Here is a 25077-nt window from a genome sequence, read left to right as displayed (position 1 = left end):
GAGGCAAGATATATATTTTTGGGTTATTTTAAATGTGTAGAAATATCCATGTATATCAATGAATTCAGACATTCTGGTAGATCAACATCCTGATAAAGAGGAGATAACTCGGTTTTCTTTTTTTTCTGTACGAGGATCTAACTCAGAATTTTGTGTGTCCTCGCTGCAGGAGGACGTTTTTAACTTTGTCCACAACATCCTGTCCATTCCGGGCTACAGTGAGCAAGAGAAAGCTCTCGTACATCAGAAGGTTATGGCGAATATACAGGTGACCTCGCTTAACAAGTGCACCCTTCTCACCAGGAGAATAATGCTCACAATACCTCAACCACTATTCCATAGCACAGTTTTGCCAATTGTGCTACTGCTGCTTGTATTGCAGCTGCTAACACTTCTAATAAATCTGTTGACTGACAATGCGCATACTAATGTTATAGTGACTGCTTCCATTACTGCTGTTACAGCTAATACTACATCTATTAAGCTCACATTGCTTCTATTTTACACCTGATATATTTATTTGTGGGTTATATTTATATGACCTAGCACCACCGATGGAAATAACTATCGCCATACAGAGACGTTGCACCCGCAGGCTTCACTCCCACCTGCACCTATAAATGAAATAAATATCATAAAATGTGAAATCTCTCCGCACGGTCTGTATTGCCACCAAGAATAAGATGCCAAAAAGTGATTACATTGTGGTGCCTAAATCTGTACATTTATAACTCATGAATGTCCTGGGCGCCCACTGAACAGGAGCTGGTGTCCATCAGCCCACAAAAGACAGCCGACCTGGTGATCTCGGATCTCTCTGAGAGCCTCATTGGCATCTTGGCTCTTCTAGAAGTAAGTGGTGTCAAACACATCATTATACATGCGCACAAGCATGCAGGAGCCTTCGTTTACACACTCCTGACCTCAACCCATAAATTCTCTCTATATGCAATTTCCTCCAATAGCACTTGACTGATACTATTTATGCTAAACGTGCAATTTGCATTTTTTACATGTGTAATCTAATGATAAAAAAAAACACAAGCAAATAGACAAACAGTGGCAATGATTGTATGTATAATAATATATTTATGTAATTTCAGGGCCATCCTCGCTTGCTGTTTGGATTTTTACAGTGCATTCTAGAAACAGGGTGAGTTATTGAACTGCACATTGCATTTTTTGCAAACATCGCTGGTATATTATTTGATATATGTGTGTTGAATTGCAATATGTACACTTGCAGAAAAACTGCAAGCGAATACAAACCTAAAGTGAGAGTTTGACATGAATGGTAATTGTTTAATATTATTTAAATTAGTTTTCTGTACTGAAAATTCAACACACAGCACTTATATGTAGATATGACTTACTATTGTGTTTTTACATGTGTCTGTGTGTTTGCGTGCGTGCGTTGGATTGTGTACATGGTAGGGAGACCTCTCCGCTTAGCCGAGATGCCCTATCTGCCAGCTCGGACGTGAATGAGCGCTACATAGACCTGCTGTGCCAATTCAGTCCTGAGAAGGTCCTCCCTTTTCTGAGAACTTCTGAGCAGTACCGCATCGACCAAGCCATCAAGGTAAGGCCATCTTTGCTCTGATAATATTAAGAACAGTATGAATTCTTCAGTACTCCTACCAAATGTACACCCTGAACACATTCCTTTCTGATTGATCTTTGGGTCTCTAAAGGCTTCTGTGTATTGCTGTGTTGAGCTAAAACAAATCTCTTGAGTTTCAGTATGAAGATAGCATTGATCAAGATAATCATGCATTTTGAATAATGAAGAATGCCACTGTGCCATATGTTGCCATGTGTTTGTGGGAATGTGATAGCTTGTGGAGGAACATGGGGTGAGCAGTGCCTTGGCTTACCTCCTGGAGAAGAGCAATGATGTCCAAAGAGCATTCTCCATCATGCTGCAGGTAAGCAAGTCACTCACATGTGCATCCGATCCCTTCCCCTGTCTTGCCACCACTTAAGATGTATTTGTTTAGAAAGTGTTTTTTTCATTATGGACATTTTAGCATGCAATAATTGTGTACTGGATGCGCATTGGGCTATGTTCCATAATTCCTCGATATATAATCTGTGCTCACTGGTTATTGGATAAGAAGGATTATGTTCATCCGTTGTCATTGATTAGGGTGTAAAGAAAGCCTGTAATATAATAACATTCCAGTATTGATGTTGGATTGTAATTGTAATAAATTTTGTAATATATCCTAGTTTTATTCACGAGTGAGCATTCCCCTGACTGATTGATTGAGATTTAAAACTATTGTTTTGTTTTCTTGGTTCTTTCGGTAAAGTCACGTAGAAGGGAAATAATAAAATAATAAAAATAAAACATAATAAAATAATTCTCACGACGTTTCGGCCACAACGCAAGCAGCCGTGACTTTACCGAAAGAACCAAGAAGATGAATCTCTGCAGTCACGGAAGCTTTAAATCGAAATATTGTTTTGTTATTGCAGATTTTGAAGGAAAAGCTTGATGTTCTTATGCAAAGCTTGGGTACAGCAAGCAATCAGAAAGGTATGCGTTTCTTTACAACATCAAATATTCATACACAGATAAAAATGTTCAGTGTGACTATACTCTTAGGTTTTTTCGGTAAAGTCACGTAGGTAAAAAAGGAAAAAAATAAAAAATAAAAGTAAAATATAATTTTTTTTTTAATAAAAGTTAAATATTTTACTTTTATTAATTTCCATTTATTTTTTTATTTTTTACCTACGTGACTTTACCGAAAAAACCTAAGAGTATGAATCCTTGCAGTCACGAAAGCTTCAAATCTAGAATTCAGTGTGACTACTTTTGTGGTATATCAACATCTAAGGTTGGTTACTAAATTGAAAATGGAGTAATTTATGAAGTGACATTTAAATTATAGCTATAAATGAGTATTTAAATGAAACTATGAATCAGTGTAAGTGCACTGTGTCATGGGGGTAACACATGAATGACTTTGTCTAATGAAACCATTACTGCTATTGGCATTCTTGTAAAAGGTTGTGACCTCCACTTTGACTGAAAGAATGCATTCATTTGCATCCAAAATATATTTGAGCGCATATCAGCAGTGTATATGATAAGAAATAGGGTAGGTGTTTTTATGGAGGTGACATAATCACATTTTAATCACACACATTTTTTTTCTACCCATCCCCCACCACCAAATTTTATCCTCATTGCACTGTGCGTGTCATGTATTAAGACAAAGTTTATTTTGAGTTATTGCAAAAGCAGTGTTTACCCTTTGTGTTATAGAACAGCCCACGGAAGCTGTTATCACAGAGTTACCTCTGAGAATCATACAAGTGACCTCTGCTAGACACAATAGGGGGCAGTACATTTGCTCCCACCCTGCGATAAAGAGTACTGTTCATTGCACGATTGTCCAGAGCTTAAAATGTCGCAAAAATTAAGTGCAGAACCAAATAAATGTAATGGTTTTGCAATGTGCAGCCGTTGATTGGGCTGAGACCATGAACGCACATACTTTAATCACAGGCCTTGATTCTAACCCATGATCTCTGTGGTGCCAGCTCAGCCCACTGACCTTTGACCCCTGACCCACTCAGTCACCTCTCAATCACACTTGTTCCTTTAATATTTAAGAATTGGAGTTGTAATGGGAATAAGAAGGGTTCTGTCTCGTGCTTAGTTGGGTGCATTCTAGTATCTCCTCTGTGAGTGCAGGAGTGGACCAGCGCCTCCTTGAAGGGGTACAGACAGCACTGGAGGACGTCACCCAACTGTGTCAGCGCAACTCAGGGCACCTGGGCGCGGAGGAAAGGGAGGTGTGTGCTGCTGGCAACCGCAGATATGCCTGCACTCTATATAAATCAGTCCTAGAACCTTGTACAGAATTTGTATGCTGTGTGTGTGCATACTTGTGGATACGCTATGTATTTAACTTTAAATGTAATATTTTTTACATTTCTGATTTTAAAAACTGATGACATTTTAATCTACTGGCCTTTCTTCAGTCTGCCATAAAAAATGTATACTTTAACTTATGCTTGATGTTCGCAGGGGCTTTGGTTTCCCCTTCTGGAGGTGATGATGTCACCGCAGAGGGAAATTAAAAAGATGACGTCGTCTGTCATTGCCGAAGGTGAATGTTGCAGCAAACCCGATTATTGACATAATTTGTATTTTATTTACATGGCAACAAGTTGAACCTCGATTGTTGGACTTGCAGTTCTGTACACTGATAACATATCTCCACCTGAGTGCCACTGCACACCAACAAAAGCACAGACATAACATGTGCAGGAGTAGAGGTATCCACACTAGTTTGTACACCAGTGTTTCCCCCACTACTTGTGCTATAGAACTGAAGAACCTCACCAAGCAGTTACTGAACAGCATGACGGGGTTCCTGACCTTGCCCGCGATCCTGCAGAGGATCATCCAGGTGTGATACCTACTTCTGTCTCCACATGCTTTAGGGTCAGAATTGAAAGGCATCTTTTTACAGTAAAACATTTGGGTTTCTCTATGGCCCATGTAAGATGTGTTGCAATCGAAACGTCGTATGCTATTATTTAATTTATTATTTTATCTTTATACGTGACTTTACCGAAAGAACCAAAGAATAACATGTAAGATGTGTTTATGTCAAAGCTACAGTTGAACTATATATGTGTCCTGATGTTTCTTGATTGCTGTAGGACCCGATTTACGGCTCTGGCCGATTTGGAGAGATCAAGGAGCTGGTGCTTGGGATGTTGGACACATTCAGCTACGAGCAGGTGCAAGGGACCCCAAACTTATTGAATGAGAATATAACCCATCCCACCAAAGTACACTCTATTTGCTCATTTGGTGTTGTCGGACTTTAGGATTAACCCCAACAAGGGGATGTTTTTGTATGTTACTCATTCGTCTCATTGTTGTCTATTCATTTGAGGGTTGGCGTGTACCACCTCTATCCACTTCTCTCTCACCTCCCCCAGCCTCGCTGGATTATGACGTATTGTATGAAGGCAATATCACATACAATTTCTTCAATATAGGTCCCATTAAAGGCAAATAATACCCTTGCACCACAGTTCAATGCTTTGTGCCGCATCTTGCCATGGTGTTTTACTGGCAGACACTTCTGGAGACGACTACAGGGTTGCTCAACCAGGACCTGCACTGGTCGCTGTCACAGCTCCGCAAGGCCGTGTGCCGCGGCCTGCACCCACGGCAAGATGCATGCGGGGTGTGCACCCAGCACTATGGTCGCCGGCAGAGCCCTGGTCAGCGCATCATCATCTTTGGGTGTGTATTGCCCCTCGCTAAGGGTTATTTCACTCCTAAGGTGACATGGCAATGATTTAGTTTGCGTGTTCATGGTGAGGCGCAACTGCGCAGCAGGAAAATACGGAGCGTGCGTGTGTGGGTGAGGGAGACTCCCTGCCTTTCGTAGTTAATTTTTTGTGCAGTTTAATTGTTAAATGTCATTTTCTTTTTATAGTTATATTTTTTATAGGCACTAGTTTCCTTGAACATTCAGTACCAGCAGCAAATGTTCAGCTGTATTTTGGAAAGGAGAGCAGCTTTGATGTATTCATGTACTGGACATCTGCGAATAAGAGCTTCATAGCTCATCGGATTTCTCTGGGTTTTTTTTTCCATGGCCGGTTCAGTTGTGGACACGTCTACCACGAGGACTGCTTGCGAGGCACTGGTTGCCACAATGCCGGTGAGGGCCAGAGCAACTGGAGTTGCTACCTGTGCAATGCAAGCAACCGGGATGGAGGAGTGATCGCAAACCAGGCGCACGCACGTACCACCTCTCTCGCGCAGGTCAGTCCATGGATTTGTATTGTCGAGATCTCCCCACACTGTATGGTCTTACGCCAAAAGATGAACAGGTGCTTGTGTTCGCCTTTTGCCATTCTTTGGTTTAACACTGTCGAGACAATGCCATAAAGGAGGCGGTCTCTGGTGTAGGCCAATCACACGTCAAATCATGTTTGTAATGCATGTTTTACCACGATCATGTTTGGTCAATGCAGATTTGATGCCTTGCAATAGGTGTCTACTTGGTGTTTTGAACATCTTAACACCTGTATTCTTACCAGAAAGGGTACAGCCTATTCATTTTCTCATCATTTTTTCATCATTTTTTCATCATTTTGTCCATAGATATGTGTGAACTGTTTTCGTATAATTAGTTTGCAGTAGTTTTTGTCAAATGAGGAATTTTGAGTAGAGATGGGATTTCAATTTCTAAACCCATGCAATATATTGCTTTAGTGGCAATTGCTGTAACCAACAAGACTTTCAAAATATCCTCGTAAAATTATGTATGTATGCGTTACAATATATTTATTGAGAACTATAAAATATAAAATGTGCATATTAATGTTAAAAGCAGATCACTTTAAGTAGAACATTTTTTTACAGCGTTTTATACGGTGATGTTTTATTGCACACTTAAATGTGTCATTGCAGATAAGAGTTGCATCTGCAAAAGAGGAGAAAAAAGCCACAACAAAGGGAAGCAAAAAGGTCAGCTTTTGTCAAAAATTTGTATGTATGTTATGTCATTAATAATTGCCAGCTTTTTGAACAAATCTTTATAAAAGACTGTAGTCACATGCAATTATACATCCAATTTTAGCTTTTTTAATAACTATAAATGGATGTTTACCATCATAGCATTATGATAATTATATTTCCTACATTTCACATTTAGCCATGTTATTCACATTGCATTGCATGCATCCACCCATCAATTGATAGACATAAATTAGCACTATAGAGGGGAATGAGAACTTGAGTTTTAATGTCTTCTGGTATAAGCCAATACAATATGTAAAGTGGTATTTCATTAATCTAGTAATGCTTTTAGAATGGTTGATGAGGGTTACGTTTTTATTTTAAGGTGCCTGAAGTGGTCATGGACCCTGAGCAGTTCAAATGTTTTGACGAGCTACAGAAGATTAACAAGGGTCGTTCTCGGGTGAGTCTTCTCATGTGTGTGTGTTTGCAAACATATTTCTGAGGGTTTTCCATGTGGGAGGAAACGGCAACCAGAGAAAATCCATGCATTCGAGGGAATAGTGTACCACTGAAGGTTCTGTATATATGAATTCTAGCATATGTTTTTGTACTGCCATCTCCTGATCGTCTCAGCCCAGCAGTGTTTGGAATTTCACATCTGTATGATCCACCAAACTTTACCTCAAACATTCTAGATTACAAGGGTGTACCACTGTGTTTGGCAGTGAATGATGAGCAAGGATACGTTGATTTTTCAGAAGTTCATGCACAATTTTAGCATTAAAATGCCATAGTCTGTAGCTAGACATTTAGAATAGTCTTTTAAGAAATGGTTTCTTTCTCCAATGTGCAGATCGCCATCTTGGCCGAGTTGTCCAAGAGCCACTCGGACTCAGAAGGTGCATCGTACCGTCCCCTCTCCATGGTGTCGTCTCCAGTTGGACATGAGAGTGTCTTTCAGAACGAACATTTCCAGCTGCGGTTGGATGCACCCCCACCAAAGGACTGAGTCAGGCGATCTCCAGATTTAGCATTTTGCACTTCGTTGTTTTCACAGTTACTTACTTACCAGTATAAACTAAACAATTTTTTTTATTTTACCAGGTAAGGCCCACTGAGCTAGATAGCTCTTTTTCAGAAGTGACCTGGCCACAAATGATAGCACATCGAAGTGGCTTATGTGGAAATGTATAGCAGCCAAATACTCTAAACGCATGTTTCTAAATGTGGAGGAAAAAAACGGAGGGTCCGAAGAAAATTCCACGCAACCACGGGGAGAACATGCAAACTCCAAATATACAGGTGTTAGGTTTGGGATAGAATCCGCGACCTCCTGTATACCAGACAAGGCACGTAACATCTCACCAATGCCGTGCCTCAAAGGTCGCTTGAAATTATTAATTTAAAATGGTTAAACCTTTACTTCGTGTTGTCATAAAATCGCACATGAAAATCCCTATGAAGTACTGTTCTCATTGTGTATATTTCCATGTACATTTTGCTGCAATGGTCCCTTTGATTAAAGTTGTACATTTTAGCAATTTGCTGTATTTCTGAAATTCTTCTGGGTGAAAATTTACTTCGTGCCATATGGTGGTGTAAACTAACTTGATGTAATAGACTAAAATAGAGGTATTTTTTTAAGTTGTACTGATATTCTTTCATTGTTATTCCATAATTAAAATGCAACATTGACAATTCTAAGTTCAACAGCTATGTGGTCATTTGTCGTTTTTTTTATTTTCAGCTATTGTAATGTTTAAGAAAATAACAAGGTTATTTTCTTAATAACAAGGTTATTTTCTTATGAGAAAAAAAACTGTATGCCAAGTGGTAAATACCGAATTTTGGTTTATCTTGTAGACAAATAATATGCTAAAGTTGGCTAAATGTGGGAAGTTGAAAACACTCAGTTTTGTTCATATTTTCATAAAGCATTAAATATTTCAAAAAACTTTATTGCATTTTCACGACAGCCATACCTGTCAACCTATACGGTTTACACGTATTCGTGTACAGGGAAATTTAGTTTTGAAGTGCATACGGTGTACAGCACATGTTTTTGGCTTTGTGTTTATCCCTTGTGATGGGACTTTGCAGGATGAACGTTGAGATTTAGAAGGCCACGGGGTGACCAATAAAGTCTGAATTGGTCTGTAATAAGGTAGGGCACTGATAAGGGGTTGACAGATATGTGACAGTTGTAAAACAAAAATTAATCTCACGAAGTGTTTTTTTTGGACTTTAAATAGTTAACACATTCCTGCAGAGGGAGCTGGTAGGAACGTTGGGTTGCTCGGTCAATGGCCAGGGTCAACGGCGGCGTGGTGTATTCCACAAATATGCCCGACTGTGAGGGCGGGCATAAGCCGGTGTGAGTAGGTTAAACGTTGAGTTTTATAAGGGCACCACGGGGTGACCAGCCCCTCCCCACCCAGCCCCACCCCTCTCACCCCCACCCCTCCCACCCAGCCCCTCCCACCCCACCACCCAGCTCTTCCCAACCCAGCCCCTCCCGACCCTCCCCTCTCCACCCAGTCCCACCCAGCCCCACCCTTCCCACCCCCCTCCTCACCCAGCCCTTCCCCACCCTCCCCTCTCCACCCAGCCCCACCCCTCCCATTTTTGGATTCACGACGGACGGACGGACACAATAATCCCCTGTGGGCTGGTTGAACCAGGTGGTTCCTACCAGTAAAATACAACACACGTGGCATCAACTTGCCCCTTGCAGTTCACACAACGAACCACAAGGGGAAGCTCTTGAGCCTTACCAACGTTCGTGCATTATCACTCGTCGCTGCACTTTAACCCGAGCGCTTCCGCCCCATGCCGGTGTCATGTTATAAGAAAAGATCGAGAGACCTTAACGTAAACGGAAAGACGAGACATCGATTCTTAACCCCAGCGCAGTGAGACGGACCATTATTCTCACACACACACACAGAGGTAAGTCATTCGATGCTCGGTTTGACCACCACACAGTGGCTATGGCAAACCAGCATCGTACCTCGGGCGCTGGTTTTGCGTGTATTGTTTCAAGCTGTGTGTGTGTGGTAACAAGGTTATTCTGTGTTCTTTGCCCACCCCCTTTTGAAACCCATATCGAACCACACGGTGGCCAGGGCACACGAGTTCACATTAAGTGAAGGGTTAACGCTTCACGCCGACTACAGCACACAACGTGGGTAATGTTATGATGTACAGTAAAGTCTCTCTGTGTGTGTGTATATGTAAACGTTGCATCGATACAATACTGTGCACAATTGTATCAGAATTATCGTTTGCTGGGCTTCTAACCGTGCAGGTCACGTGGACGTGCCAGGCAGCAGAGGTCAGTGAAGCGGCGAGCGGGGTTGTACGGAACTTCTATGCGCCCCCGAGCCAACGCCGCGCGCGTTCACCAAGCCGACACTGCTCGCCGTGGCGAAGTGTGGTCAAAGTGCAGGGTGCTTCAACAACACATCAACACTTATACGGAACTATCGTTTTTAATGGAAATAATTAATATTTAAAATATCTTTTTTTAAACACGCTTCAATGATTTACAGCCAACGTCAAGTTGAGCGTGGACAATTAGAGCCAAGCCGAAACATAACATATACAAATGATGGTTTAAAAATATTTGTTTTTATTTTTAATGATGGAATATAGTATTGCCATCAGTAAGACATAAGTATACGAAGTTTGCAGTCGATACCACATTGGGAAGTGGGTTAAAATTTAGTTACAAGATTTGAGAATACGACAACAACAGACACGTGCAGGGAGGGGCTGGGTGGGGAGGGGAGGGGAGGGTGGAGAGGGTGGGGAGGGGCTGGGTGGGGGGTGGGAGGGGCTGGGTGGGGAGGGGCTGGTCACCCCGTGGTGCCCTTATAAAACGCAACGTTTAACCTACTCACGCCGGCTTGTGTCGGGCATATTTGCGGGATACACCACGCCGCAGTTGACCCTGGCCATTGACCGAGCAACCCAGCGTTCCTACCAACTCCCTCCGCAGGAATGTGTTTGTAGTATTTTTGCAAATTTCTCAGAAGTGTTCACATGTTTTGTTGAAGCACCCTCTACAATCAGCCCGCGAGTCCGCATGAGATTGACATCAGGGCTCTCAGCTCGCCGTAAAGTATGACAAAAATCAGATTAGTTTGGAACCAATTTTTTTTTGCCAGTATCAAAGTATTAAAGAAATAGGTTTTACCCTCTCTGGCAATAAAGCAGGTGTTTCGGTGTTCAAACACCAAATATAAACCCCATTTGCAAGGAATCACGTTTGCATTACCCACACGTACTTGTGGTTACAAACAAACATGCTCTGGTAATATGTGACATTGTGTTTTAAACTGATTGGCCTACACCAGAGACAGCCAGCCTTCTCTAGGACCAAAGTCTCACCAGTGTCAGAACAGAGAACAACGCCAAAAGACGAGCTATAAATGCCCTGATAGTGCATTGCCCTGGTACTGTCCACCTTTTTGCGTTCTCTGGTATGACACTGGTGAGACTAAGCTCTAAAGAAGACTGTCACTGGTGTAGACCAGGCAGTTTCAAAGACAATGCATATATAATTATCAGAGCATGTTTGTGTTCTTGTTTTTTCATACATTAATGGTGTCATGCATACAATGAGAGTCGGTGTACAACGACACGTTTCAAGTGTATTTTATTTCACCAGGTGAGAAGTCCATACCTTTCAACCCCTTATCAGTGACGACCTTATTACAGACCAATTCCGACCTTATTGGTCACCCCGTGACCCTTATAAATCTCAACGTTCATCCTACAAAGTCCCATCACAAGGGAGAAACACAAATTGACAAAAAAAAATTTGCCCGTATTGAAACGACTGTACGTTTCAAGTTTCAAGTTTCATTTATTAGGTATAGCCCTGTGAGCCATTCGGCTCTTGAATCGGCTGCAACAGCAGCAAACAAAAACAAACATGAACAAGAAAACATCTTAAAGTGACTATGTGCAAACAGAAAATCCAAGAAAAGACAGCAAAATATTGCAAAAAAAGCACCGTACACCAACACTGTGTGCAAAAATCCCAGTGGGATGCACGTCGTATGGACCTGAAAACTCAATTTCCCTGTACAAGAATACGGGTAAACTGCATGGGTTGACAGGCATGGGAGAAATCTTAAAGAGACCAGGACCAGGATGAATCTCATTCACAAGAGTGACACTGGAGCATGAGTGGCCAATGGGGGATGGGGGCAATTGCTGCTGAATATAATCCCAATTGAATAACACAACTTAATGTCATCATACTCTTTGGTTCTTTCAGTAAAGTCACATAGGTATGGTTCAGCAGTTCCACTGCTGGATTATATTTTTGTCCGCCTGAAGACGACCGCTTGTGTTGCGATCGAAACGTCGTGATTTATTTTAACTTATACCTAACGTGACTTTACCGAAAGAACCAAAGAGTATGGATTCCTGCAGTCACGAAAGCTTCAAATCAAGATTATTGTTATCACTGCAGTGCGGTTTAAGTTGTTTTAAATAACTTAAATTAACCTGTAGTGTATAGTATTTACAGATACACCACATCTGTGCATACATATATATAATATACCGTTCACAGGACTGGTGTGGAAAGCAGGTAGAAAAGATCTACTGTAGGTAAATCAACATAAACGGTCCATAATAGAGGTGTTTTGGGTTAGATCGTGTAAATATATAAATATGTCGTTAAAACCCGCCACCACTTGACACAGCCAACTAGTAAGGGTTGTCACATAAATAGAACGTGCCAATTCGTCACTCGTACAGCACTAACCGGTGTGTTGGAGAGCCAAGCCACAACACTTCCAACTTTTACAAACGTTAACGAGTTTGTTTTACAACGTAAATTAAAATGTTGTAAAATGTTTCGTTCACCAGCCTGTGTGAGCCTTCTGCAGCAATATTTCCCAGCGAGGCAGTTCCACGATTTGGGACATACATTTAATTTATTACACTTTAAAGACGTGGGTAATCATGGTAGTCTAATCATGAGATGGCTTTTTTTACTTCGGCAGGGACATCCAACACTTAGGACTATAATGCAGATAAAAAATGTGTCCTCGTTTATTATAATTATGGGGAAATTATCAGAGTAACTTGGGGTGGTGGACATACTCTTACTAACTTCAGTCCACAGCATTCCTATTTGTGTGTGTGATACAATGACTTACTGTATTCCATAAGAAATCCATACGTTCTAAAACCATCAATATTGTACAATAATTTAATTATTCAATATCCCACGTCATATACTGTATTATTAGGATGATTTTGAAACTGCTCACCGGCATTCATTTGAACACATTATTTATCAAGGTCACATTCAGCAGATTGTGGCCTGATAATATATAGCACTCAACAGTATACATTCGCCATACCTGCATATGCGTGTGTGGTTACATGTGTAAGTGTATGGCAAATGCACTATGCCATACAGTAATATGACGTGATTAAAATATATTCTCTGGCAGTAGTTATTTCCTTTAATGCATATCAGCATTGTCTGCTTTCATTATTGGCGTAACATTAACAGTCATGGTGTCTGTTGTCGATGCAGCAGCAGCAGCAGGGTCTCAAGAAGGCCGGCAGAAGGGAGAGAAGGGGGAGGAGGATGTCACTGGGATACTACTTGGGTCCCCTGCTCATGTTTGCCCTGGCAAGCGGTGCTCTCTACCAACTGTCCTCCAAGCCGCCCGGCTTCTCCAACACGACCGAGTCAGTGTGGAACCCAGGCTCATGTTTTTGTAATTCATAATCACACTGGAGGCAGTGCCCAAAGCGTTCGCCTTTAATATTTTGTTCTTCTTCTTGGTTCTTTCGGTATAGTCACGTAGAAGGGAAATAATAAAATAACACAAGCAGCCGTCCTCAGGTGAAGAACAGGTCTGAATGAATTCAGACACTGTCTTTCCGACAGACCTGTTCTTCACCTGAGGACGGCTGCTTGCGTTGTGGCCGAAACGTCGTGAAAATTATTTTATTATGTTTTATTTTTATTATTTTATTATTTCCCTTCTACTTGACTTTACCGAAAGAACCAAGAAGATGAATCCCTGCAGTCACGAAAGCTTTAAATCGAAATTTATTTTGTTATTGTATAATGTGTTAATGCAGATTTTTTGTGCTTTAAAATATATATATTTGAACTTATGCACACAATGCCAATATGGATCCATATGGTAACCGAGAGCGTTCTAAATTCATTGCCCGTAAACAATGTGGTTTCTAAGAGTAACCAGTGAGTGTGAACAAATTACGTCATGCATGCAGAGCATCCGTTGATATGGTTTTTATTCGCTGATCGTTACTAACTAGTTAGAACACTTCACAAAATTGACAATTAGTTAAAATATTGATGTTCCTTATTCATACGTTTATTTCTCAGAACCATTTTGGGTCAGGCAAGGGGGTTACTCGGTTGAAACAATTTAACAAGGAGTACAACAGTGGCCAAAGAAGGCTGAGAATCACTGTACTAAATAGATTAGTTCTCATTTTATGAAAATAAGAAATGTCACTTGTACGAATTTGCATTGACAATATTTTGCTACATGATCTTTGTTCAGCCCCGATACTAATTGTGAATTGCGCCTAATCAAAAAAGATATGTAAATTAAAATAATTTTGAGGCTCTTGGTAGTACAAAGCCCCTGAAAAGGGAGCTCCCAAATTCATTTAAAATGTTGCACCTCTGCATGTTTTTTGAGAACAAGGTACCAACAACAAATTCCACATTAGTAGGCTTGTTCTGAAGCACAGTGCTAATTTTGCAATAAACTTCTTGAAATAATATATTCCGCTTTAAAACAAGTCAATTCATTCTGCAGGGCACTAGTGAATTGTATGGTTCTTGCAAGTTAGTTAAAAATACACATTTCCACAACAACGCTCTGAATGTTTAATATCATGTACAGGGTGGGTAATAAGTCCCCTTATATGTCCAGTAGATTCATGTAAAATGGATATTGAGATTTCTAACCCATCCTGCATGGTGCTATGCACATGTTTAGTCCTTATGTTAATCCTCCCTCAAATGAGTGTCTCCCCACGCTACAGTTTTTCGCCATCTATGCTCACCACCTTTACTAACCCACACTCAATAGCATATTGAAGTATGACCACGTAACCCTGTGTAGTACATGAACCTTTATTGTATTATGCCCTATGGCAGTGCCATAAGCTTCCCATCAAACTTGGAGGAGCTGCAGCAGCTGGCGAAGGTGCTCAACTCTTACAAGGCCGAGCAGACAGGCTATGTGTTGCTGCTCTTCTGCTCTGCTTATTTGTACAAGCAGACCTTCGCCATCCCTGGCTCCGTATTTCTGGTGAGTCGGCTTATACTTTTAACAAATGCTCCCATATAGCCACAATGCCCTATCAACACATGCTTTAAAAATATTAATATCTCACAATTAGCATTAAAAGAACATGGCAAGTGCTGTTATTGCACATCTATTGAGGTTGGTGTTAACAATGTGGTGATGTGGTCAATGCCTGCCTTTGTGTTCCCAAGATAAATGTTCTCACAATCCACTAGATATTCATTTTAAGTCTTAGTTGACCTAGAAGAAGCCAGGGATTAGTTAATACCCAGTGTCCCATTAATTCAAGCTTGGGTTGTCATGATCGTAGTGCAGTGGATGAACTGCTACACCACTGTACCCCACAGACACACATGAAGGTCTTTATATAGCCACACAGACTGTTTGGGCAAATGCTGCTAACAGGAACCTGTTAAGGCTGGTAAAACACAAGGGAGCGATGAGGCCAGTACCATACCTGGCTGAACTTGTATCCCCAATGCTGATGTATGCATGCCACTGCAACTACTGCACCAACACTGCCAGCACACAGGCACAAACAAAGACAAAGATTTCCTGTATAGCCTTAACAGACTTTTGGGACAAGTGTCGTTAGCGAGCACTTTTGAAGGCAAGTGCAGCAAATGGGGTGGGGGGGGTGAGTGACCAGCATCATGCCTGGCTGCCTTTTTCTCCCCAGTGGCAATGTTTACGCATTGCAACAAGGTACTCATTTAAGGCTGAGTCGACTTAGGGGAGGCCCAGGACTGGTTTAGATAATTGTCACTGGTGTTGGCCATGAGCGGGAATTGAACTCGGTGGCTGGGTACGTATTGCAGCACGCTAATCGCGACATTATTGCTCGTAATTCGGGAGTGGTGAGGCCAGTACTATACTGATGTACGCATGCCACGGCAACCACTGCACTGCCAGCACACAGGCACAACAACAACAACAGCCATTCGCCACTAAGTGGTGGTGACATCACCACGACGCTTGTGCCAGGCTAAGTGCACTTTGAGACCATGTGAAGTGTCGAAGGCCCGCTGACAGGCGGTCACAAGACAGAACTAGGATTTACAGACCGAGATGACTGGCAGATGCACCACCTGTCCCCACTACTGTGCCAACGTGCTGTGTTTTAGCTGCCTGGCACTCCACTTGTTGTGAGTGCCGCTTTTTTGCCCTCCGCTGTTGTTGGAGGGCAACTGCCTCCAACTGCCCAGTAGCCTCCTTCACGAGCCTCCTCCACAGAGACCGATCTTGACACCGCTGGTACCCAGTCATCGGCAAGTCCATTATGGGGCAAGGTGGGGATGACCCTGCTGGAACTGCAGTGCCTCAAATATTGAAAGAAGAAGAAGTAGTCACCCCTGTGAGTGGCTGGCTGAGGTGCCATCTGTTGATGCACGGATGGCAATCCATAGTCTGAGACCAGGAAAGCTGCTGAGGGAGGGTGGTGTTTGTGTGCAGACTGCCCTATATGACATTATTACAACAGTTTGGACCACTGGACAGGAGAGGTCCTGGAAAAGATTAATCGACATCACCTTGTCAGATAGGCTGAGGAGAGGCTTGCGGAGCCCCAATGTGGTTTCAGGCCGGGGCGGTGCTGCACAGATGCCATATTCTCTGTACATCTGCTACAGCAGAGGTGTAGGGAATTCCAATAGGAATTACATCTTGCTTTATTGACCTGGTCAAGGCCTATAATATCATCAATAGGTCAGGGCTCTGGGTTCTTCTGTGTGCTTTTGTAGTGTCTGACTCTCTGGCCATAATCATTACGGACCTTCATGATGGTGGGCAGGCCCAGGTAAAGATATGTGGCCAGGGGTCAGAGCCATTCCCTGTTTACCTTTTGGTGCAACAAGGATGTCCTCTGGCTCCTACATTATTTTATATATTTTTAAACCACGTAGTTCAAGAATATTTCCATGGCAGTGCCGGGGGAATTTCCATCTAGTACAGATACAATTGGAGGCTGATCAATGCCCATGTGTGGTCAAGAGATGGCTCCCTATTGGTCATACAGGCACACACGGGTACACATACATGCATGCACTTATGCCTCCAAGTGTCAATCTCATTTTAGCCCACTACTACTGATGGCTCCTTTCGTTATGTAGACTGGGCTTAGTAATACTTTTAAATTAAATGTATAATTCTTAACGAGGTTAGTAAACATGTCACATGCATTTGTCCACATTGTACATTTGGAAGATTCATAATTCAGACAGACTGTACATCTCATTCCTTCTGCTGGAATGATTCAGCATCAAATGTTATCTGCCCCTTAGGCACACTGGCTGTATTTTTATTAATGAAAGCCTTGTGCAACTCTTGAGTCTGTTTGGATCAAATCTACTCATATTAATGTAACACTGGTGGCGGGCGGTGTGTGTGTGTGTGTGTTGGCAAGAACGTCCTGGGAGGCGCGCTCTTTGGCTTTTGGCGAGGTCTGCCCCTCTGCTGTTTGCTCACAGCCTGTGGGGCTACCTGCTGCTACTTACTGTCCCGCTTATTCGGTAAACAAATCATCATCAGCAAATTCCCAAGCAAAGTCGAGGCATTGCAGAAAAAGGTGAGCATGACTAAAGCCAGTCAATCACTGAAGTGTAATGAGAGATGACACTTTGCAGCATTTTATTTTATGTAACGTTACATGAAAACGTATTTTTTGTTGACAACTGATCACTACACCAGACTGTAGCCAATTGAGCTGCATGATACAACTTGACGAGCAAATGTAACATGTAACATTACTGTCTATTTTTTTTGTTTATTAAAAATGCTTTTAAATTTAGCCAACTTCTTTGGAGCCATGTGTGATATTATTTTATAAAGTATGTCAGCGTAAACATTGTTTGCGTTTTGTTATAATTGTTCTTAAAATATCCATGGCTCTTGTTGTTGGACTGTGTTGTCTTAACCATCATGTTACTACAAACAACTATTTCGTTTAAAATAATTGCAGGCACCCCTCGCTTTTGGGACACAATGCTTTCCTGGAAACCCTGTCATAAATTGGATTGTTGTAAATCTGACTCTATTTCCCATAATATAAACAGTAGACACATCACTTGTGTTTCTGCTTTTATCAGTCATATTTATTAGGGTTTAATATATAAATTTTCTACAAAAACACTCAAAAATAACAAAAGTTCCACGCGAAGTCACATCAGAAGCCAGACTGACTGTTCAAATGTGTTGGGAGTCATGTCAGAAGATGTGTCGTAAATCAAGTTTCTGCGTCTTAAATTGATGGTGGCATTATGTTTGTATGTACTTCTTTTTCACGGTACGTAGCCAACCGTGCTAATCGGAGGTGCGGGAGAAAGACAACAAACTTAACACAAAAAGCAGTTCTTAACCAATGAGCTTTCAATGCAGATTTAAAAGGGCATCGCTCCAGTGGCTTTCTAATATCAGAAGGAAGAGCATTCCAGATGACCACAGAAGCGCATCTGAAAGCGTGCGTTGCAGTGACTGTCTTTGTTCAATGCTTAGCTAAAGCACTGCGAGGATGACAAGCCTCTGCGAGGATAAACGTCAAAAATGTGGATCTTCGTAAATCGGACCGTCTTAAACCGGAGACCGCCTGTATTTGGATACCAATGGTCCAACCCTCATGATCAGCAAAGAAGGATCTTCATTTGCTGAGCCATGAAGATTATGCCTTAGGCAAATGGATACAAATCAATTATTGACATAGAAAAACCCAGTGAAGCACTCTTACTTTGCCAGTACTCTGGTATTTTGCTAAATTTGCACAGCTGCCCACCACTAAAAGGCCTTGATTATAGCCCACCATTAAACGGCCTTGATTATAAATGTGTAGCTGTCACTAAAATGAATTGTACATAATTCATGCATATATGCAAGTCTCCATTGCTGCAACTGACTAATTAATTGAGTCCATGAAATGCATTCGTTAAAACAACACAGAATAATTAGCATGTGGTTTCACACTTGTACGTTTGTTTTAAATAGATGTTAATTGTGTGTTTGTAATTGTGTGTATTTCAAGGTGGAAGAAAACCGTGAGAGCTTGTTCTTCTTTCTGCTCTTCCTGAGGTTCTTCCCAATGTCCCCAAACTGGTTTTTGAACATCACAGCTCCCATCATTAACATTCCCATCAAGCATTTCTTCTGCTCGGTACTAATAGGTAAGCAAGGCCGATGACTGAGCTTAAAATAAGCCACACAATACATACAAATATTAAAATATTACAACTGTAAGGTTTCATTCCTCATTGGTTCCACAAATAATCAGAATGTTTTGGTCATACATCGATCAAAGAGTGGATTATTTTTTTGCGTTATTTTTACTGTCGTGTTCATATTTATATTTTTTCCATCTCGTACGGTTATGTATACTTTACGAGCATAAAGTTAGCACAAGAATATCAATTGCATTTACATTGAATAAAATAATACATTTTCAAATGCACAATTTGATGCTCTTGAGTGTACTTATGTTAATGAAACAATGCATATGTCCAGTACAAACATTTTAAAAAAATGTGCCTCGAGTTTCCTGGCTGGCTGCGCTCTTCACCCCAACAATAACTCTGCTGCGAGTGGCTTCTGCGGGCGTTACAACCGCAACTCGCTGCGTAACTGGCTGAATGGGATTTTCCGCGCAACAAAAAAACCCATTGAATTGAATTTCAACGGGAGAAGACGTTTGGAAGGCAAATAATTACAATAGATCGCGACACCGAAGAGGTGGGAGTAACGAATAGAAAAGATTGACACGGTTCCTTTTACAATGGCTAACACATTCCTGCGGAGGGAGCTGGTAGGAACGTTGGGTTGCTCGTTCAATGGCCAGGGTCAACGGCGGCGTGGTGTATTCCGCAAATATAAGTACGATAGTTATTTTCCATTGCACAGCGACTGTGAGGGCGGGCACAAGCCGGCGTGAGTAGGTTAAACGTTGAGTTTTATAAGGGCACCACGGGGTGACCAGCCCCTCCCCACCCCCCGGCCCAGCCCCTCCCCACCCTCCCCACCCAGCCCCTCCCCACCCTCTCCACCCAGCCCCTCCCCACCCTCCCCTCTCCACCCAGCCCCACCCCTCCCATTTTTGGATGCATGACATATTTTGGTGTTCGGAGTACAGGATTGTGAGGAGAGTATGATAATTATTTTCCATTGCACAGCAACATGTTCTCTACGAGTAAGCTTAGAAATAAATAACTGAAAGGCAAATTCAGGAGCACCGCTCTCGTGGCGTCTACACACCATGACAGCCAATACATCTCGAGGGCTTGGCCAGGTCAGGCCAACGTAGGTCAGCACTAGATCGTGAACTTCAAACCCGGCGCTCTTTTATGGAGGCAGTTAGACAGGGTTTCAGAAAACAATCGCTTTCTGAAAAGACATTCCCACCAATTATATTTCGATTGTCCGATCCTCGTCATTTTAAATAAAGGAATTTCCTTTCAGAATTCTGCAGCTAGCAGTGCATTTGTCTTGTGCGAGAGGACTGACCTTGAAGATTAATTCAAATAAGTAATTCTGAAGTTACGTCATTAGACCTGATTCAAAATAAATTTAGACCTTTTTATCCGTACGTAGGGAACATCTTTTAACGCTCTCTAAATATTGTTCATCGCATATCAACAACATTGAGAATGTTCAGTTTTAGAGCTTGAATAAGGCTAATTAAATGAAAAAACAAATATAATGAGAATATATTTTTGTGACTTAACTAAGACCACCACTTTGCTTCACTTGAGAACCCGGTTTAATCACAGTTGACTGAAACCTGGATTCAAACTCAGGTTTTCAGCCGTGTTAGCTCCAGCCACCTGATGTAATTTTTTGCAGCAGTTTTGAACTGATACGTTGCCATGCAACTTTGTTCCTTTAATATTTTGAATAATATATCACCAGTTTCTGTTTTGGGTGGTTTCTTTCTTTCATTCAACATTAGTGTCATCATTTAGTACAACGCTTTTAATCTTTACCCTATTTTTTATTCTATGCTTGTTATTTTTACGTGGTTATTTGTTCGACTTTAGCTGTTATATTCATCATCGTTAGCACACAGGTTTTTCGGTGTTTTTCAGGATTTTATCTCTCTGTCACTTTTGAGATTGATCAGCAATGTATAAAAACAAACAAGTCCACAGTTTTAGTCAATATCAGTAATTCTAATCATCGGAAGCATGCTTTCGCTATAGGTCATCATTTGTCATTCCTATTTGTTATGTAAACCTTTGCAGTAATGTATAGGGAGGGGCATGAAGGAAGGAACCATCATCTTATGTCTGTTTTATCAGCTCATTAGTGATGACGTGGCTGAACAAATTTCCACCGTGGTTCTTTTTATTTAGCTGGTATTGCTGCTTCGATCCATCTGAATATTTCTGTTAGATCTTCATGGAAGAAATGTTTTACATCAACGTCTACAAAGCATTGGGTCTGGCACTTTGATGTACACCATACCATCCCAAACGGATTTTAACGAGTGGATACAATTCTCCATAATTGTTCCGCAGGCCTGCTGCCATACAACTTTATCTGCGTGCAGGCGGGTTGCATCCTGTCCGAGGTGTCTTCCCTGGATGACGTCTTCTCCTGGGCGACCATGCTGCAGCTGCTGGCCATTGCGCTTGCGGCTCTGATGCCCGGAGCTCTCATCCAGCGTTACAGCCACAGGCGACTCAAACCTCTCGCCGGGGAAACTGACAATGGCCTGTCCATCGAGACACACAAATCCAAATAAAATTAGACTCTTCCTTGTCACCCTCTCCTACCATTGTTTCCTCCACCTTTGAAACCAAATGCCAAAACAAATAGGCGGCATTGCCTCTATGGAGGTTAAACCTATTCTGTACTCTGAGGGTACTAGTCTCGCAACTGAATGTAATTTAGATTTGTAGCCCAAATGGATTCTGACATTGGTGATGAGAGTGTCTAATTTTGTAGAATGAGAATGAAACGAAAGAGGGATTGTTTGGAATACTGAGCAAGGAATCGTGATTTGAAGGAAACTGTGAGCTTCTGCAAGGTGGCTTCTGCAAACGCATCGCTTGTGGCAGATGGTCGTTGGTTTTAATTTTGAAATGGCACAGATGCACAGTAGTTACTCGAGCAGTATTGGCTGGAATGGACAGTCAAAAATCATTGAGAACGTGACAATAAAAACGTGTATGTACTATACTCTTCACATTTAACAATTATTGCATTTGTCACTGTACACATCAGCTCATGTTACTATAGAATAGTATGTGATTAATACATAAAACTGTGAATTCAAGATAAGCTTAGGAGTTTGAACAACTTTATTATCACATTCTCAATATGTTTGACCTGATACTGTATATTCACACACTGTGTATGTATCTGTGCATATGCAAACTACATATGATTTTAAGACGTAAATAATTGAAAGGGGTTTTTTTTACATTTATAAATGTAAACAAGTATGATACTTGGAATGTATGACTAATTTTGCACTCAAATTTCAACCAAGTGTATTATATAAGAATTCGGGCTGTGAGGGGGTGTAATTATGTGTTGCCTCAAAGATTCATTGAATTGTCTCAGATTTGGTGGTCGCAATTCGTTGCTCACACTTAAAATTCTAACTTAGCAAATTTTGAAACACGTAATCAACCAGGCTATGCGTTAATTGTGTGTTAACCGACTCTCTGTGTTGTATTACATTACATTTCGATATTTTACTTGGTTATTTAATTTTCGTGTGCCTGCCTCCTAATTTTCAGGCTTGCGTGCCCGTGCCGCGTTGTCAGCTTGCTCCTCTCTCTGTGTGCCGTTGTGATGTCTGTCTGCTTGTATGTCTGTCTATAGTTTTTTCTAGTTAGATTTTTGTTGCGATTTCTTTTATGCCTGATGATGATTGCTTGTGTTGCAATCGAAACGTCACAATATGTTATTTTATTTTAATTTATTATTTTATTTTTAGACGTGACTTAACCGAAAAGAACCAAAGAATAATTCCTGCAGTCACGAAAGCTCCTAAATTAAGATTTCCAAATCCACTTTTTGTTTTCTGTACTTGTGCATGTGGAATCCATACCAGATGCAGGGTGCCATGAAAAACTTGTTTACAGCAAATGTTCTGAAACTCTTGTTTACTAATGGGCGTGAAAATTGCATTGCTTTCTTAAATCTTTGTTTTTTAATTATTCCTGATTTTAACTCCTCTGACTGACGCTTGACTACTCACATTGGCATTTCACTACTAAATTTTGATTTAAAGCTTTCGTGACTGCAGGGATTCATATTCTTGGTTCTTTCGGTAAAGTCACGTAGAAGGGAAAGAATAAAATAATAAAAATATTAAACAATAAACTTCTCACGACGTTTCGACTGCAACACAAGCAATCATCATCAGGTGTGAAATCCACAGCAAGAAAATTTGAAATCCACAGCAATCAAATTTTAAATTTTCTTGCTGTGGATTCCGCACCTGATGATGATTGCTTGTGTTGCAGTCGAATCGTCGTGATAATTTTATTGTTTTATATTTGTATTATTATTTTATTTCCCTTCTACGTGACTTTACCGAAAGAACCAAGAATATTACACTACTATTTCAGACATTACATTTAATTTTGGAAAGCATAATAGGGTACGTATTTAAATTATATGTGGTGGTCCCTCAGGTCTGGAATAACCGAGTGAAATTGTTTGGGATCTAAACTTCCTTGTCCTACATTAAATCACTTGGATCTCAGATTTACTTTCAAGTGTATGTGGTTTGAAAATGTAAGTTATCATAGTTTTTGTTTGTGAAGCGTTATTCTAGCCTTGTATTTCGTTGTCCTCATACCATGTTGATTGCACGACTTTGTCATTAGAAACTTGACCATGTACAGTTGAATCTTTATTGTTCTTGGTTCGTTGCTGTAACCAGGTGTCTGGTGTAACCAGGTCTAAATCGAAAATAAGCATTAATTATTCAATGGGGTTTACCTAAGCCAAAGTAAAACCAAAACCAAATATAGTTGTGGTCAAATGAAAATTAAATAAATCCTCCTATCTAGATTTTAAGTTTTCGTGACTGCAGGGGTCCATACTCGTTGGTTCTTTCGGTAAAGTCACGTAGGTATAAAATAAAAGAAATTAAATAAAGTAGGCCCACTTCAGCAATTATTTCTTGCTGTGGTTGTCCCACCTGATGACGGACGCTTGTGTTGCGCCCGAAACATCGTGATTTAATTAATTTTATTAAACAATTACTGTATTCAAATTCTTACTTTATGATTTAATACTTTGAAGATTATATATGTAATACACATGATACTTGTTGAGTTTTTCCTAAGCCTTGTTTTGGTAAACACTGTAAAACACATAGGATTTAAATGTTTCCAGAATACAAAACAACAACTACGAATGACATTAATTCAACTATTACGGTTATTTTCTATTATTGACAGTATACTAGATTAAAAATACGAAATATAAAAAAAATTCCGCTTGCCAATCCATGAGAGCAGAAACTTCACGATTGAAATAATGTATTCCAAATGATTAATCAAATACATTTCAATACAATGTATATACCTCTGCAAAAATAATAGCCGCATGAAGCAAACAGATATTTGATGTGGTTGGAAATTTGTGAAGTAAATTGTCATCACACTTGCACTGCTGTGAGTTTCCTGTGTTTTAGAGACCAGATTCCTGGCGCTGCCATAACGTAGCTGCCAATTAAATTGTTTCAAGAATCATTGTCATCTATTATGCAATTCAAATAAATTATACTGCGAAGTGAAATGCCAGCTTAGTTGAATGCCAAATAACTTTATGCCTTATACATTTTAATGGTAGTTTATTGAAACATGATTGTTATAATTTTGACTGCACTTTATTTAGGTGTATTGTCACCCTCTTAAGAGATCTTGCACATGAAAACATCGGAAATATATGGAATGCTATTCGCGTTTTTTAAGAACTGTATAACGATGCAAATTGTTTTTATTGTACTCACAATTGGGATTACACCGAGCATTCATTACCCCCTACTGGCAATTGCCCATTTTGCAGGCCAGTGCCGAGTTGCCTCGTGCTGCACAGTGACAGCTGCCACTGGGGGTGCCCTAATGTATGAGATGTGATGCAAAGCGGTTCAAGTTGCTGGGGAATTTCAGTGCCAAATAAATGAACAGAGTATTAATTTTTCCGGCTGTCTCGGAGTTGTCTTACGGGTCCATGAACATCCAGAGAGAGTTGAACACAGTATTCACGGTACACAGGTACTGCATAACTTGTGAA

The 25077-nt window shown here is 40.8% G+C and overlaps 2 protein-coding genes across 2 annotated transcripts in view; both read left to right on the top strand.

The window, feature by feature from the left end:
* VPS8 (VPS8 subunit of CORVET complex) overlaps positions 1-8180 on the top strand; it is a 32313-nt gene extending 24133 nt beyond the window's left edge. Inside the window, exons 31-45 of the mRNA XM_078865921.1 lie at positions 170-268; positions 763-852; positions 1104-1153; positions 1435-1582; positions 1839-1928; positions 2482-2542; positions 3710-3810; positions 4046-4127; positions 4348-4430; positions 4687-4767; positions 5112-5281; positions 5650-5809; positions 6461-6517; positions 6894-6971; positions 7365-8180. Coding sequence (XP_078722047.1) covers positions 170-268; positions 763-852; positions 1104-1153; positions 1435-1582; positions 1839-1928; positions 2482-2542; positions 3710-3810; positions 4046-4127; positions 4348-4430; positions 4687-4767; positions 5112-5281; positions 5650-5809; positions 6461-6517; positions 6894-6971; positions 7365-7520 — 1506 coding nt within the window. The 3' untranslated portion in view covers positions 7521-8180. The remainder of the gene's footprint in view (positions 1-169; positions 269-762; positions 853-1103; positions 1154-1434; positions 1583-1838; positions 1929-2481; positions 2543-3709; positions 3811-4045; positions 4128-4347; positions 4431-4686; positions 4768-5111; positions 5282-5649; positions 5810-6460; positions 6518-6893; positions 6972-7364) is intronic.
* Positions 8181-9244: 1064 nt separating this feature from the next.
* TMEM41A (transmembrane protein 41A) lies at positions 9245-24983 on the top strand. Its single transcript, XM_078865919.1, has 6 exons — positions 9245-9460; positions 13077-13234; positions 14691-14844; positions 17243-17404; positions 18851-18989; positions 21333-24983. The coding sequence occupies exons 2-6, from the start codon at positions 13131-13133 to the stop codon at positions 21557-21559; spliced, it is 786 nt and encodes a 261-aa protein (XP_078722045.1). The 5' UTR covers positions 9245-9460; positions 13077-13130; the 3' UTR covers positions 21560-24983.
* The last annotated feature ends 94 nt before the right edge of the window (positions 24984-25077 follow it).

The sequence above is a fragment of the Lampetra fluviatilis genome, chromosome 21 (assembly GCF_964198595.1).
Source record: "Lampetra fluviatilis chromosome 21, kcLamFluv1.1, whole genome shotgun sequence".
NCBI classification, from domain to species: domain Eukaryota; kingdom Metazoa; phylum Chordata; class Hyperoartia; order Petromyzontiformes; family Petromyzontidae; genus Lampetra; species Lampetra fluviatilis.
This window is presented reverse-complemented; position numbering and strand designations above follow the sequence as displayed.